Source organism: Rhinolophus hipposideros (genome assembly GCF_964194185.1).
Source record: "Rhinolophus hipposideros genome assembly, chromosome: 23".
In the NCBI taxonomy this organism is placed as follows: Eukaryota; Metazoa; Chordata; class Mammalia; order Chiroptera; family Rhinolophidae; genus Rhinolophus; species Rhinolophus hipposideros.
Window position 1 is genome coordinate 25,778,157 of NC_138069.1, and position 16,490 is coordinate 25,794,646.

The 16,490-nt window shown below is 44.7% G+C and overlaps 1 protein-coding gene across 2 annotated transcripts in view; it reads left to right on the top strand.

Annotated features, from left to right (window-relative positions):
• The window catches only part of GRIA1 (glutamate ionotropic receptor AMPA type subunit 1), a 283,850-nt gene that overhangs the window by 186,363 nt on the left and 80,997 nt on the right, over window positions 1-16,490 (top strand). For both annotated transcript variants that reach the window (XM_081034833.1, XM_081034834.1), the window contains exons 9-11: window positions 79-189; window positions 908-1,114; window positions 6,757-7,127. In XM_081034833.1, coding sequence (XP_080890959.1) covers window positions 79-189; window positions 908-1,114; window positions 6,757-7,127 — 689 coding nt within the window. The remainder of the gene's footprint in view (window positions 1-78; window positions 190-907; window positions 1,115-6,756; window positions 7,128-16,490) is intronic.

The window sequence follows — 16,490 nt, forward strand, 5'->3', positions numbered from 1 at the left end:
GTCAGCTGGGTAACCCAGAGTTGGCCAGTCCTGAGGAGCCTGGCTTACCTTATGTCACCACCTTCCTCTCATTCACAGATTGGTTACTGGAATGAAGACGATAAGTTTGTCCCTGCAGCCACTGATGCTCAAGCCGGGGGGGATAATTCAAGTGTCCAGAACAGAACGTACATCGTCACTACAATCCTAGTGAGTACTCAGTCCTTTCTCGAAGTTACCCAGGATGCAGCCTGGACCCACACAAAGGTTTTCCCAGAAGTGAAAGCTGGTCATTCTTCTTGCCCCAACTGCGCTATAGGTAGAAAGAAGGAGTGGGAAAAGGTATTTCCTAGAGGTCAGAGATTCCACTCTGTTCCTCTCTGGTTCTGCCATGATTTCACTTCGTGCCCTTGGAAAAGTCACTTACTCCCCTTTGAGAAATAGTTTTCCCCATATATGAAACAAGGGTGAGACTGAAATGTGGTGGTTCTCAGATTCCACCCTCCTGCAGTAGAAGACTTTTTCAAAGAAAGCTCTTAAAGTCCAGCACCCAAAGTGGATTTAAGTGAAGCTGCTATTATTTTCAGTGATCGATCGTAAGAAACCTTGAGCTTATTTAGGGTGCTCTTCCCCCAATACAAGGCCCTCAGAGGTACCTCCAAAATATACAAGCTGTCCTGGAACATAATTTGAAAAGTTGTGGACCACATCTCAATGGTGAAACATTCTTATTTTAATAGTTTTGTTTCCGTAACCCAAGAAGTTTTGTAATGGGGGAAGCAGAAATGCAGGAAGTGGATTTACGGGCTAGAGAGACATCCCCAAAGTCACCCGATATTGATGACATCCTCCTCTGCCATGCCAAAGTCCTCCCTACCCATGAGTCATCGCATAACCCACATTCTCTGTCTCCCCATTTCTCTACTAGGAAGATCCTTATGTAATGCTCAAGAAGAATGCCAACCAGTTTGAGGGCAATGACCGCTATGAGGGCTACTGTGTGGAGCTGGCTGCGGAGATCGCCAAGCACGTGGGCTACTCCTACCGTCTTGAGATTGTCAGTGATGGAAAATATGGAGCCCGCGACCCTGACACAAAGGCTTGGAATGGCATGGTGGGAGAGCTGGTCTATGGAGTAAGTTCTCCACAGGGTGGGAAGTTTAAGAGCAGAGGCAGAAGGTTTGACAGGAAAGCATTTGGTGGTAGGTGTGCCCACAGATGACTACTGGACTTCATAATTTGGTACTGTTGCTGATGAAAAGTTGAGGAGTCCAGAACCCAATGTCTTAAGACATTCTTTCTTCAGGTTCCTGGTCCCAGCTCCCTCAACCAAACTCAGTTTAGTCTCGTGACCAGGATAAGTAGTCGCTTCCCTGCTCAAAATCATGTAGGGCTCCTTCAAAGAAATGTCTTCCCTGGTGTCAGATGCACCAAGATCTAATTTAACTTTCCTGTCACTGGCCTGAATATTCCCTTCTCCTGCACCTTCTACTTCAGCCAAACACCCGAGTCACTAGGGTACTCTCTTCCGTCCTGCACCTCTGAAATTCTACCCCTCCTTTAAAACTTGTATCAAATAGTAGTTTTTCCAAGGTAACATTTTTTTTCCTCCCCATAACAGGCACAAACTCCCCTTGTTAACTGTTCTTGGCTTCCCCTGTAGAATTTCATTTCTGCTTCCGTTAGGGCTTACCCTGACTCTAATGGTTATCTGTATAATTGGGGTAGGTCTCTTTCATCTTTTTATCACCCACTATACATGAAATAATGCCATGAACAATGGCTATAAAATCTTCCATAAATGGAAGCAGTTTTGAGAAGCCACCAAATGCCTGAATTGTTTTAAGTATTCCGGGAATCGTTGAGAAGTAAAAGACCTGATCGCTGATAACATTTTATAAGGCAGAAAAAACAAGGTGAGAGAATAGTAAAATATGGCATAGTAGCAAAGTTCAGGCGATACTGTGGCTAACATAGAGTTCATGCAGCTCTCAAGTAGGATATGGAACTTGGCAAGTGGCCATATTCAAATAGAGAGAAGAGCAGCCTGGGAATTTCTCAAATATAAACAATAGAATGGAGATGGAAATAACGTAAGGTGTGAGAGTGAGAAAACAGTGGTGATTTTTGTAGAGGGTATGGGTGAGGAGTAGTCAGGGATAAGTGAGTAAGAAACAACAAGGGGAACCATGTGGATTGATTCTGTGGACAATGGGAGACCATGAAGTTACGTAAATAGAAGAACAACAAATGGTAACATAAGAACAATCCAGCCGCCATTTGCAGGAAAGGGACCACGGCAGCTTCACTCACAGAAATAGAAGAATGCTGGCTGGGTTTCTGAGCTGAAGCATGCACGGAGCCCCAGGTTGACATTGAGCTCTCTCTGGTCAGGATGAAGCAACCGTTTAGAAGCTTTAAATCCCACTGTCGCGTATCGAAGCAGTAAGAGTCATGATGGCCATGAGAGCCATACAAATGGAGTTCAAAGAAGAAAGCGATGGAATGAGGATAATCTTCCCCAGGAAGGTGGCTTTTGAAATGACCTGGGGAGATGGTCAATGAACTGAGGGGTGGGATGTGCTTTTCCTCCTCCCTCTACTACCTCTTACTTTGAGAAGTGCCATTGATAAAAGACAGAGACCTAGATGGTTAATGCTGTATCTGGAGGTTTGTTTCCATGGGAACCTCCACCAAGCTTGTAAGGTCATCCCCATGGCAACTTCTGTGAACTTTTCACCTCCACCAGTATTCATCTTCACCCTCACCCCATGTAAGGCAGTTCCCTTAATAAAAGGCTTGTGATAGGGCAGAACAATGGCGTGATCACCCTGAGGGCAGCCAGCAGTCAGTGATGTGTCACTAGCTCATCAGTAACAAACCAGAGTGACCTCTGGGTGCCTCAGCTGCCAGCCCTCTCCTGGCTCCTCCCCTCTGCCTGGCTTGTCCCTCTGCCCAGTACAAACTGTATTCTAAAGACTCCATGCTGGGCCCAGTTGGATGCCCTCCCTTGATTTTCATTTGGCTTTCCTTTTCTGTTCCTGACGAAAAACAGAGAAATCTGGGGAAGTATCTCTCAGCCACAAAAAACCAGTGAGGCCAGAAAAAGCTCATTTTGGAGGCCTCCAAATGTATTCTTTTGGTGCCTTTTACATAGCGAAGCCAATCAGGGTCTCTCTCATCTTCCTTTTGCTCCTTCTTGTCTTGTCAACAATTGTGTAGCAGCATTTGAGCACACAGAGTGTGCCAGGTGCCACGCTAAACACTTTACTCACATTATTTCATTTCCTCCTCATAACAACCACAGAAAGTGGATATGATTAGTTCCCACATTTTATAGATAAAGACATGGAGGCCCAGGGAGGTTAGGTTATTTGGCAAAGGACATACAGCTCATAAAAGGCAAGTCGGGACATGCAGCCTGACTTTTGTACCCTCCTCTGAGACATGCTAGCTCTGTAGAAATCACACCATCCACGTTCTGGACAGATAGGCCGATACTAACTGGTGGTGAGAACAGCAATGGTGTCTCCTTGCCCGGATGCCTCAAGCTGCGAATGAAGCTTCCACTTCTTCCACTTCTCTGTGCCTGATTCACAGGTGACTTTCTCGCCTGCCCTTTGTCTTAGTGAAGCAGAGAGAGAGTGAACTTTGCAGACAAACACCTGGACTTGAGTTGCCGGCTTACTGATTACATGACTCCTACAACCACCCAACTGTGAAGGTCACCCCTGAAAAACAGGGCAAGCGAATCCTCTGTGCCTGGGCCGTGGTGGGGAGTATCTACCTACACAGTGCCTGGCTCATCGTTGTTCTCCATCCCTGACAGTTTTCGTCCCTTTTTGTACTTCCTACAGCATCAGAGCTGTTCACGCTTCCCCAGGACTGTTCCTACCAGACATCATAGAATCACAAACTTTGGAGATCTCCTAGGTCGGTGGTTCTCAAAGTGTGCGGTCTGGACCAGCAGTTTCAGTATCATCTGGGAATTTGTTACAAATGCAAATTCTCAGGTTTCACCCCCGGACCCATGGCCACCTCTGTTTTTAAAAGCCATCCAGGTGATCCTGAGAAATGCTCAAATTTGAGAGTCACTGTCCTAAGATGTCAGTTTAAGTAAATAATTTTAAGCACCTGTGAAATGCTCATACTTTAAGGTACTCTCACATATTTGAATTCATTTGACCCTCACGAAACAATCCTGTCAAATAAATAAAACGAAAATTGTTAGGCCTCTTTTGTTCTAGTGAGGAAATTGACATCCCAAAAGACTACGGTCTGCGAGGAGCAGAGCAGAGCAGAGCAGCCAGGCTAACTTTCCCAGATCAGCTCTGCCCTTGACCGATCCTGCAGAGCTCCAGTAACTACTCAGGTGCTGGAAACCAACTCCCCAGACCTCTCAGTCAAGGCACAACAAGCTAAAACACTGCTGCTTGGCACAAACCACCTTCCTCCTCTGGACTTGAGTTTCTTATCTGTATAATTAGGTCCCTGAATTTAGCATCTCCCACTATGTGTACCTCCTACACAGATGGGTCCCTTTTGATGCCCAGAGAGATCCATGGCCAAATAATTTTGGACATAGCTGTAACTGCTTCTCCCTCCTGGAAAAGCTCAGTGCATAGTGGTCTTTTAAAAGTTCTGGAAGTCCTATCCAAAAACAACCTGCTTAAATTTGTATTTCCCAAAGCTTTTTCTTCATGTTACAGTTATTAACATCCCAGAAATAGTGCTCCATGAAACAAATATGGGAACTTCTGAGTGAATAAGCACTTCTGAGTGAGTTAAATGGTGTGGTTCAGTGATTTTTCCAGTCCGCAGTTCATGGCATTAGCTCACACGAGGAGGCCTCTAACACACTGAGTTCCTGTGACCACTTTAAAAGCCGGTCTTCATTCACCTCCCTTTGGGGTAACTTGGGCTCCGTCCCTCTTAGTCATTTCCATTGCTTTTCTCCCCCATTCCTTTTCTATCTGTTAGTTCAGAGAAAAAGAGTAGATATCTTCTCCCTTGTACTAGCTTGTAAGTGTTTGTAGAAATGATCAAGATTTATGCAGTGGGTGTTAGGAGAAGAAAATTACTATGAAATTCACACGTGACTCCAAGTTGCTTTACGGAAAGTCTCTTTCTGTAAGTGAGAACGTAAGTCATTCTGAAGCCAGACACTTTATTCCATTTAAGGCACTTTTTCAATAATCCCAGCCAATGAGAGTAACCGGAGGAAGTCTCTAAGCCACACCAGTGGGGCTAAGCGGGGCCCTCGTCTCACAGCATCTGTCACCGGCCTCATGTCTGGACGGTCGTACTGCATCATAAGAGAAAGCAACGCGTCTGGAACAGATTTGCATAGACATGTCTCTCTTTCAAAAGGGAATGGTGTGGCACCTGTCCATTGAACCCGCTAGGGTTTCCAGGATCTCTTGATCTGACGCCAACACAGCAGTGGATTTTCAGTGCGTAGATACCAGTGTTTCTGCCATTAGGGAGCGGTAGGGCAGAGAAAAGAGCAAGGCTGGTGGTTGCACGTGCTGGATGCCTCAGGATGCACATTTCTTGCAACCTTCTTACGTTCATCTACATATTGGATTTAAATTTTTAAAAGTGAATTACCTGTGTATTTCTTAACAGTCTTCTTGAAAAGAAAAGTAGTAGTGATGCTACTTTTCCTTCTCTCTGCCCGGCCTTTGCTCACATAATTCCTTCCTCACCAGTGTGTCCTGTGCCTGAGCAACCTGTCAAAATCCAAGTCTTCCTTCAGTGCCAAGTGCACATGTCACCTCTTTGATGATACAGCCCCCAATCTCCCCATCCAGAATCAATCCCGCCCTGGTCTCCTGTAGCGTTTTGTATGTCTTGGATAGCATATACCCAGCCTACTCTGTAGATTGAAAAACTGTGTGTGCATGTATGTGTGTATGCTTGTATGCCATGTGTATGCTTGTGTGTACACAGGTCTCTCCTACTAGTTTTTAATTCCCTGAGCATAGGGACCATAGCTTACCTACAGCTTTCAACCTAGGGCTTGCCCATAATAAGTATCCAATAAGTGTTTATTGAGTTCAATTTGCCTTCACCACCTTGTTAGTCAGTACTGCCTTGCTGCAGGTAAAAGAAACCCAACTCAAACTGGCTTAGGCCAACAGGAAGACTGGTTCATGTTCCTAGAGACAAACAGAAGAATACGAGTATATTGGCACATGATCCTAGGGAGTCCAGGGTAAGGCCTGAATTTAGGGTGGCCCAAATTATGTCATCATGTATCAGCCTCTGCTTCTCTCATTCTGACTCTCAGAGCTAATGCTCACTAAATCAACTTGGGTCCTGTGCCATTCTTGAATGAATCATTTTGGCCAGGGGAGTGGAGTCTACGGATGGCCAAACCTGAGTTATGTGTTTGACCATATAACCGGGGTGATCAGCCTGGTTTGAACCGGGAAGACTGAGAGTAGGGCAGGAGTGGTCCTTCTAGTGGAGGAAGGAGGTATGACTGCTGGGCAGGCAAAACAGCAGCTCTCATAACAGCTCCTTTGTGGTAAGGTGCTAAGATGCCCCATTATAACTGTCCATCAATGGGATAACCTCTCCTGCAGGTTCCTGAGCGGACCATCCATTGGTCAGAAATGTTTTATAGACAATAGGAGGGTTTGGACTTCTAAGGTTCTTCCGAACTCTCATATCCATTAAGACACAGAAAAATACTCACAATGAAGACAGAAACAAGAGAACAGAGGAGCTGCTGAGCTCAACTGCATGTTTTCTTCTATTTTGTTTTTCCAGAGAGCAGATGTGGCCGTGGCCCCTTTAACTATCACCTTGGTCCGGGAAGAGGTGATAGACTTCTCCAAGCCATTTATGAGTTTGGGGATCTCCATCATGATTAAAAAGCCACAGAAGTCCAAGCCAGGGGTCTTCTCTTTCCTCGACCCCTTGGCGTACGAGATTTGGATGTGCATCGTGTTTGCCTACATTGGCGTGAGTGTCGTGCTTTTCCTGGTCAGCCGCTTCAGCCCCTACGAATGGCACAGTGAAGAGTTTGAGGAAGGGCGGGACCAGACAACCAGTGACCAGTCCAATGAGTTTGGGATATTCAACAGTCTGTGGTTCTCTCTGGGAGCCTTCATGCAGCAAGGATGTGACATCTCTCCCAGGTCAGTCAGCTCTTCCCCATCCCTTTGCTCAATGCTGTATTTTTCTTGGGAAAAAAAAACAAATACTGGACAGTTAAGAGCTAGGAATGGTTTGCAGACTTCATTGTACTCAGTGTTTCAACTGCGCTTTATAGTCAACCGTCCAGTGATTGCAGGCTGTGAATTATCTGGACACCTCCTGTGTAGGGGCCAGCTCTGTCGGCTGTCAAGATTAACGGGCATAATCACAACTCTGAGGTTCTGTAGCTGAAAGGAACAGAGAAAGGGTGGGGCAGCAGCATGGTGCAACTAACATTTATTGAGCATCTGCCATATGCCAAGAAGGTTTTGAGTTCTCTGCATGCATTTATCTCACTGAATCCTTACAGAAGCCCAAGGTGGGCCTGTCCTTAGAGATCCTCTTAGGAATGAGGGACCCCAGAAATGTTGACTGTCTTGCCAAGGTCACACAGCTAGTAGCTAGGTGAGTGGAAGGAGCACTGAATTCTAAGTGGGTTCTAGCACTGGCTCTAGTATGCTCTGTGCTGGCCCTAAGCAAGTCACTTGCCCCGAGTAGAGCTTGGTTTCTTCATTTTTAAGAGAAAACGGTTCTCTTTTTCTTGGTTCTGAGAAAGACCGTGGAAATAATCTAGTTCCAATGCTGATATAAATTGGTTTCTTTTGGTTTGAAATTGAGGTTCTTAGAGGTGCCTCAACTATTGCACTGAGAGGACTGAGGTGACCAAATCAGTGAGGTTTCAGCCTTACTCGTGAAAACAGAATCGCTCCATTTTTGTCTGTTTTATATATTGGACTTGTGAATAGTATTTTGTTTGAAAAAGGATTCTGAAGCTAAGAAAGAAAGGAGGAAGGGTGGACAGTGGGAGAGAAAAATTTGAAAACTACCATTCTAGACCACTTACCACATTTACTGACCTCCTGTCTCTGTAACGTTCATGGACGTGTGCTAGAGGCATCTTTACCACAGATAAGATTGTTTTGCATTTGAGTATCGATGAGGACCAATACTCCTAAGTGACAATGGAATAAAATCTTTCTGAGGAGATTCCTGCAGGACTCATTTTGCCTGCTGTATAATTTCGATAGTCCCATCATTCACCATGATAATCTTGTTTTTCTTTAAATAAGAAGACAGTCGGAGGGTGGGGGGTGCGTGGGAGAGGAGGTGTGAGACTGGATACTTGGCCAGTACTGGTAAACACATGGTGAAGAGTAGATAGAACCAGGCAGGGGAAGGACTTGCTTAAAAATAAATCAGTCCAGTGGATAAACAGTGAGAAGAAATGATTGTTATCTACTCCGGATAATGTAGGACCATCCAAACAGGCGTATGTCTTATGAGACCCACGGCTTATTTTTCTGTTAGTTTCTTCCTCAGTGGGCCTCTTACCTCCTAACGGCACCCTTGTGGTCTGAAGAGGTGGCCAACAGCTGAGTCCTCTGCCAGGCATGTTTTTGTTTGTGCTGCACAGCGTTTGGCAATGGGTGTCCAAAACTGAATGGCAGCTGCCCTCTTTAGCCAACCCATGCATTTCCCACAGCCCTCTACTTTCTGCTTTTGTTCCTTTGTTACTCAGCTGGCTCCAGAGAGGGTATTTGAGTTTGTGGCCTCTGGCTACAAGAGGGTTTTCACACTATGCTTCCAGGACTTCTGAGGGTATCTTAGGAACTGACACTGAGGTGAAGATGAAACTGAATAAAACAACTCTACTCCACGCCTGTGTTTTTCACTGGTAAAATGGAAATAAGCGTTTCTACTTCAAGTATAATTGTGAGGTTCAAAAGAGGCCGATACATATAGACCCCCCATAACCCAGTATCCAGCGAGAACATAGGAAGCATTATAAAACAGATGCTACTTTTTAATTATTTTATCCATTTTATATATTGGGCTTCTAGGAAACTTCACTAGAAGAATGTGTTCTCACACTGATTTGAAAGCCAATGGACTTCTCCCTTCTGGGGAAGACCAGGGACAGAGCAGAAATAGCCAGTAGTTCCCTCCAGACCAGCAATACCTGGATTCCTGAGGCTTCTCCTCACAGGAAATGGGAGGATGAATTTGTCATTTGGGATTACACAGGAGTTAACCCACCATAATAAGGAATTTCAGCCATTGAGATAGACTCTTCCTTATAGAACCTACCCTAGCCAATCCCAGAGCTTACGGCCTATAGAAAGCCCCTAAGAGTCAGAGTATAATCACAACATGTGTGTGTTTTTTTGGTTTTTTTTTGAAACATATGCTAAAGAGAAAAGGCATACACTTCATCCTGCTAGGGCCAGACAAAAACACAAGGATACTTAGTGATTGGAGCCAGAGACCAAGCAAACAACTGCAGACACCAGCGGAAGCTTTTGTTGTTTTGTTTACACATTTCCTGATGAAGCCAACAAGTTTACATGCGTAACTCTACGTTAGACACTCTGGGTGCTGTGGAGGAAGGTACCTTTAAGGAGCTTGTATACTTCAAAAACCCTTTCAGATGAGCTTCAGTTCATTGTTCCTGCTATTTATTAGGTTGGAGCAAAAGTAACTGGGGTTTTTGCAATTAATTATTTTTAACCTTTTAAACTGTAAGTATTTTTGCACCAGCCGAATGCTTAAAGAATAGAATATACCATAAATCCTCACTAATTTAGAATTTGGGGAACTCAGTTTCATCTGAAGTATATCTGCCTTTATACACAAGTAGCTCTATTTCTTTCTAACCTCTTCAAAATCCGTGTTGATGTCTATTAACCAAAGCCAACAAAATGTGACCCAAAGTGGTTGTCTGCAAGTAACAAAATAACCTAACATGACCACAGTAATATGAACAGTTGTGTTTCTCACGTTACAAGAAAAGTGGAGACAGACAGCCGTGGTTCCGTGAAATCAGGATCAGAGATGTTCTGTGATTCTTGTCTTCATGTTTACAAGATGGCAGCTCCCAGATATTACGTCCATAGTCAAGCAGCAAGAAGGGAAAAAAAGTGTTGTCAGTCACTTCTATCTCTGGGTCAGGAAACAAAAGCTTACCCCAAGCAGATGTCTGTTCCTGTCTCATTAGAGCAGTGGCCCATGAGCACATCTAGTGGTAAGGGAGGTCAGGAAGGCAAGAATTGAGATGTTCTAGCCCCCTAGAGTAGAAGCGGTGGAAATGGATGTTGGGAAGTCAATCCGTAGCACTGCCTTAACTGTCTAAAGTGAAGGTTTTCTGCACCAGCACCATGAATAGATAAAATAATATGTAATCAGCACATTCAGTGAGGTATGCCACTAAATGCTCCTGAAATGTTTTAAAGACTCCTCCCTTTAAAATGTTTATATAAAAAATTGGCTTTGTGTAACCTATTTTAACATTCAAAGTTAAAATTCACTTTAGCTATGACCAGATAAAAATGCCATCCGTGAATTGACTTGTAAGCCTACTTCCTGTGCCCAAAGATCTATTTTTAATACATATTTTAGACTCCTTTTTTTTCCCATAGAGAACATTTTGAGAAGGGATGTATTAAAAGGGAAACAAAACTCATCACAGTCAAAATTTGTCTTTAGTTCCCTCACCTTTCCTTTCTGTACCTTTTCCCTTAATTGTGCCCAATGCCATTCATTTAGTCAACAGATGTTACTAAATGTCTACGACATTCAGGGAACAGTACTAAGTGCTGAGGATATGAAGATATATTGATGATGGAGCATGGGAGGGGTGAGAGTTTTTGCTTCAAGGAGCTGGCAGTACAGCGGTATAAAGCAGACATTAAGCAATCAATTGTGAATGTATAAATTGTGATGTGCTAAGAATAAAATGAACCTACTGTAGCAATAGGTAATAAGGGAAGTAGAATTAAAAGGGACTTAGCGCATTCTGAGAAGGTGTCTCTGAGGAGCTGATAGGTAAAAAGGAGCTATGCTTGTTAGAACTCAGAGATATAACAGCTATGTGCAAAGCCCTCAAGTAGAAAAGAGCTTAGTGATTTCAAAGATGGGAGGAGTGACCAGTGCGTCTGACGTCTGACGTGTGGTGAATGAGGAGAATAGGGGTCTGAGATAACATTTAAGAAGTAGGCAGAGGCCAGACCTCGTAGGGCCCCATGGCCACGGCATATATAGATTTGGAGTTTTACTCTAAATACAATGGAAAGACATTGGAGAGTTTTAAGCAAGGGAAGAATTGATTTACATGCTAAAATGCTATTCTGGGGAGCTGTGAGGAAAATGAATTAAAGTAGAGAAGAGTCAAGAGTGGAAGCAGAGGGACCAAGCAAGATGCTCTCATGGCCGTCCAGGGGAAATTACAGTGATGGAAATGATGATGATTGTGGAGATGGGTTGGTGGTCTACTCTGAAACTTGACTTAACAGCACTTGCTGATGGATTGGCTATGCGAGACTGAGGAAAGGCAAGAGCCAATGGTGACTCCAAGAGGTACGGAGCATTTGGAAAACATGGCACTACAGTTCCAGAGACCTTGGGCTCTGGGTGGGATCATTAAGATGATCTAGATCATTTATCTCATTTGATAGTTGACGAAACACACCCAAGAAGGGAAAGGATTCTCTCTAAGGTGACTGAGGCAATAGCTCTCGTCTGTTGAGACCCCATCCAGGGCTGCCTACCATGGAGCCTCAGCCCAAGGCTCCAGTGCCTGCGAGTGAACTACAAGTGAGCCTCTTCAGCTCTGTACTCCCACAGCCCCCACTTCCCCATTGGCTTTTCCATGGAGTCACTACTTTTTTGGGTTCAGGTGACCTTAGTGAGGAGAACAATAGGGATTTGGAAAGTCTTAGAGGGACAAAGGAAAATGGGAAATTATGAGTTCACCATTTAGAAACTCTCTTTTATTCCTGATTTTATAACATAGCAGAATGCATGATAATTATGTCCACCTAGTGAAGATAATTACTCTCAGGGAGCAGTCTCAAGCGGAGGAGTAATGGCACTTTGGACACCTCCAGGAACCCTATCCCACAATCCCCCAGCTAATGAACTTGTCAGGGGCCCTGTTACTGATTCACCATAGGAATAGGGTGGCCAACGAGCAGAGCCCAAACCCATAACCAATGACATCATGACCTTTGCATTCACATACAAATTCCATAGCAACCAATATGCCTCCCCATTGAGAGGTGAGGAGAAACGTGCCCCTCCACCTCTTGCTCTCCCTCTTCCCCTGCCAGAGATAGCCAAGCAAACCCCTTCCTCTTGCTCATGCTGATGTCACTTGAGGGGTGCAGAAGAAAGAAGGGATGCTGAGATTACATATCCATGGAAACAGCCTGAAATTATAAAATATTTCCCCTTTAGAAAACGCAAGCCTCATTTAGGACATAGATTCCTTGCTGCAAGGAAGAGTGTCACAAGGCTTTGTGGGCAGCGATGAGGCAAGTAACCTGTAATAGATGCTATGAGTCTTGGGACTAGATATGGGGGTTTCTGTGGGGATCCCCGGCATCAGAATCACCTGGGATCTCTGTCAAAATTCAGGTTCCCAAGCCCCGCCCCCGATCTGCAATTGGAAATTCTGCAGTTGAAGATAGGAATACACACAAGTCCTGCCCTTCCCCCAGGGCAGATGGGCATTAAAGTTTGAAAGTCATTGAATTAGGCTGCTGCCTAAGGAAATCAGTTTAGAGGTGCAGGAAACAAGGTGCATGTGTCAGCCAGAAATAGTGCCAATCAACAACCATGAACACTGAGCCCAAAGACTGCCTGCTCACTGCCCCGTGGAATGTTCTCTGCTAGGTGAGCAAGGCCCTGGGCACACAAGAGGTCACTGCGGCCACTGAAGGCAGAGGTCTTGTCCGTGACCCTGTCTCCTCGTACCAGGAGGAGCTCACAAAGGGATTCACCAGAGTATATTGCCCTTGACCGTGTTTTCCTCACCATTAACAAGCAACGCCAACACAGAGGGGTTAGCCCAGGGAAGGGGATTCTGCTATGGTGGCAGGTGTGATCTGTGCATGGCCTGTGTGGGCGTGTCCCCCCTCATTGGGGAACTCCAGCTCAACGTCTCCTTCCTTTTCAATTTTAATCCTCTGCTACGTGATGGCAAGACCCAGAGCCAGGCTCTGATACTGAGCAGTTTCGCAGACCACAGAGAAGCACAAGAGTCCAAGTTTCAGAAGCTCCAGAAGCCACATGGAAGTATTAAAATGAATACTGGGACAGGAGGATAAAAGCTTCACTGGACACACAAATGAAAAGCATCATTTTCTGCATCTCAGCCAGCAGTTCTGGCCATCAGCAAGGGGGAAGTCAAATTGCTTGCTTTCTGTAGATTGCTCTGGAAGTCTGAAGTTTGAACAGTTCAAATGAAGAAGAGATTTCTTTTTTTCTCCAAACTCACAATAGGAAAATTCTCAGGAAGTGTTTCACAGAGCTGAAAGGGATGTTTAGGACCATTTATTCCCTCATTAAGTGTTTATTTAGTACCTGTTATTGTGGCAGGCATGGTTCAAGGTGCTATGGGAGACATCAGTGAGCCAAGCAGAAAAATCCCTGCCCTCCTAGAGCTTCGCTTCTAGTGAGGAGGCAGGCAATAAACAGAATAAAATGGAATTAACAGCCACCCACCCCCCAATTTGATAGGTGAAGATTCTGGCTTATGGGGGGAAGGAGCTTAGCCAAGGTCATATGGATAGTTAATATAAGTTCAGTAACACAACAATGGAGGTCAGCTGGAGCCGTGGCGAGCTGGAGATTGTATGTGTCATAGAAAGAGGGCTGCTCTCACTCAGCCATTGCCATGGGAACTCTGTGCAGATGAAACAAAAGCATGCCTAGATTCGGCTTGTGGGGCACCGTGGGAGACCCCCGGAATGATCTTACGGAGTCTAAAACACCACTGTATTTTTAATGCAGTTAGACATGCTTGGAATATCGTAGTTACATATTTTTATTTTTTTATTATTATTATTTTTTTTTACATATTTTTAAAAATGATTCTCTTCTCCTCTCCCCCCTCCATTTTTGGTTCCAAGTATACTATCTTCTTGTCATGTTTTTCTTTTCTTTCACATCCCTTGGAAAATCCAGGCCATAGATGAGGGCTGCATTGGAAAAAAGGTGGTCCCCACATCTATATCCTGAAAGGCCTTCTCATGGCTGCATCCTCCTCAGTTCCACATTTTCCTGGAAAGAATCCCCCGTTTCTTTTTAATCCCTCTCTGGAAATACAGCATCTGAGATCAAGAGACCCAAGCGTTCATCTGGAAAGAAGTACTGAATTCCATATAGGGGCAAATGAAAGCATAATTAATTGAATTGATGGGGAATGCATGTTCAGACTCCTGTGGCCAAGGAACGCTTGTACCCTCGCTACATTCAAGGGAGATAACAGGTGCATTAAGCCTAAGGTACACGGCAGAAAATAAATGGTGTCAAGTACACAGATGCAGAAATAACACACCTAGGTGATGACAGTCACTGTGATTATCTGGTGGCTGACGGAGAGAAGATCTTAAAATAAGGAGGCACAGAATGGAGTCCTACCCAGGGGGGAAACAGGAGCAGCTGTTGTCAGAGGGACTGGGCCCACAGCATTGGAGGAGGAGCTTAGGAAAAAGCCCCATCTCCGTCTACTGATGGCCCCCTGGGTGAACCACTTCCTCTCTCTCTGCCTCTCTTTTCCCCCTTCAAGACTGGAGTAAGAAAGTCCCTAGTATGCCCCAGCCCCCATCTAAGGCTTGTCTCCCTTTGATTCCCAGCTTTGGCCAAGGCTCTAGCCAAACCAAGTTGAGCTTAATTCTGCTTGCTCACCCCATGCTGTTTGTATGCCGTGCCATTCCCTCTACTGGGAGTGACCTCTCCCATCTTTCCTGCTCCACTCCTTCCTCTTTTGCACATGCTGCCTTCCCAACTCCTGTTACACCTCTGAAGCTATGTTTTATGGTAACGGTTTACAGTTTGAACTCTGGCATAGGGCTGCCATGATTGAATCCTAGCTCTACCACTTACTAGCTGTGTAAGCTTGGGAAAACAGCTTCTCTGCACCTCAGTTTCTCCTTCTGGAAAATGGGGATGATACGAAGAAGGCCCATTTCAAAAGGACATTTTGAGTATTGAATGGCATATGCATGGAAACTTGACCTTCGCACGGGGCTGACACACAAACAGTAAATGCTGTTGATGTTATTGCTGCTGTCGCCATTGTCGTCTGAATTTCCGAGGAAATCTTATGGCTTTAATTTAACCCTGTGCTGTAGGTCCAATGTCGGTTTCTTATTGAGCACAGACTGGCATACTTACCTCTGCAACACATTAAAAATCTGACACGGTGTACTGTGTATCATAAATACTCAATGTGTGTTTGTTGAATGTGCACTTCCTAAGACCATGCCATATTTCTCATGTAATGGAAATACAACAACGTAATGGAGAGAATTTCTGGCTGTCACTCTAACTACATGTGTCACATGGAGCAGCTCAGTTGTTGTCTTTGAATGGATTTGGAGGAGAAGCAAGGCATTGGAGAAAAGGAAGTTAAATAGACCCAGAAACAGAGTTCCCTATCATCCGAATGTTGTCAGTTACCCCATTATTCAGGAATGCTCTAATCTTCCCTTTGCTGGGAAAATAGTAGTAAGAATTGCTTTCATTTGTTGCACCTACTGTGTGTCAGGCACTCTGGTAAGGGTTAGATCATGTTGCTTCTAATCATCATGACAATCTCTGCCCAGGTACATCAACACCATTTTACAGATGAAAAAAACCTGAGACTCAGAGTGATTTACTCCCTTGCCTATGGTTACCAAGCAGAGCTGGGATTATAACCTGTGTCTACCTGGTTCTAATAACCACGATTTATCCTTGACACAACATTGTTTTCTGAGACCAGAAATCTTCTGAAGATTTCTAAAGGCTCCCAGGGATTGTTAGAATTTTAAAAAACAAGGCATCCCTAACATTTTTTTTTCCCCAATGGATCTTTCTGGCCTTGGGTTTTTCTCCCATTATTATTCCTACAGTATCTTTGTCTTTAAAAGCCATCTCTGGAGGGAGAGGTGAGCACCCAGGAGTGCATTTTGCCCCCACAAAGAGTGAGTGCAGCATGGTCAGCTGGGTTGAGGGAGATGGTGAAACACTGGTGCCCCTTCGGAGAGGCCAACCTCTGGTTTCAGCTGGCAGTCACTGTGGGTGCAGGGCGGGTTCCATAGTCAGAGCCAAAAGTTGGAGAGGGCATGTTTCTAACTGTGGCACTTTAGATATGAATGGTTGCAAGGGGCAGAGGCCGAAAGGATCACAAACGGCCTTAAAATTGTGGAGGTGAGCAAAGAGCTGGAATCTATATGCTTATCCTCCGGAAAGCGCTGTGCAAATGCAACAAGATGTACATATAAGGATATTTATTTCACCGTTGTTTTAAAAAGCTGGAAGTA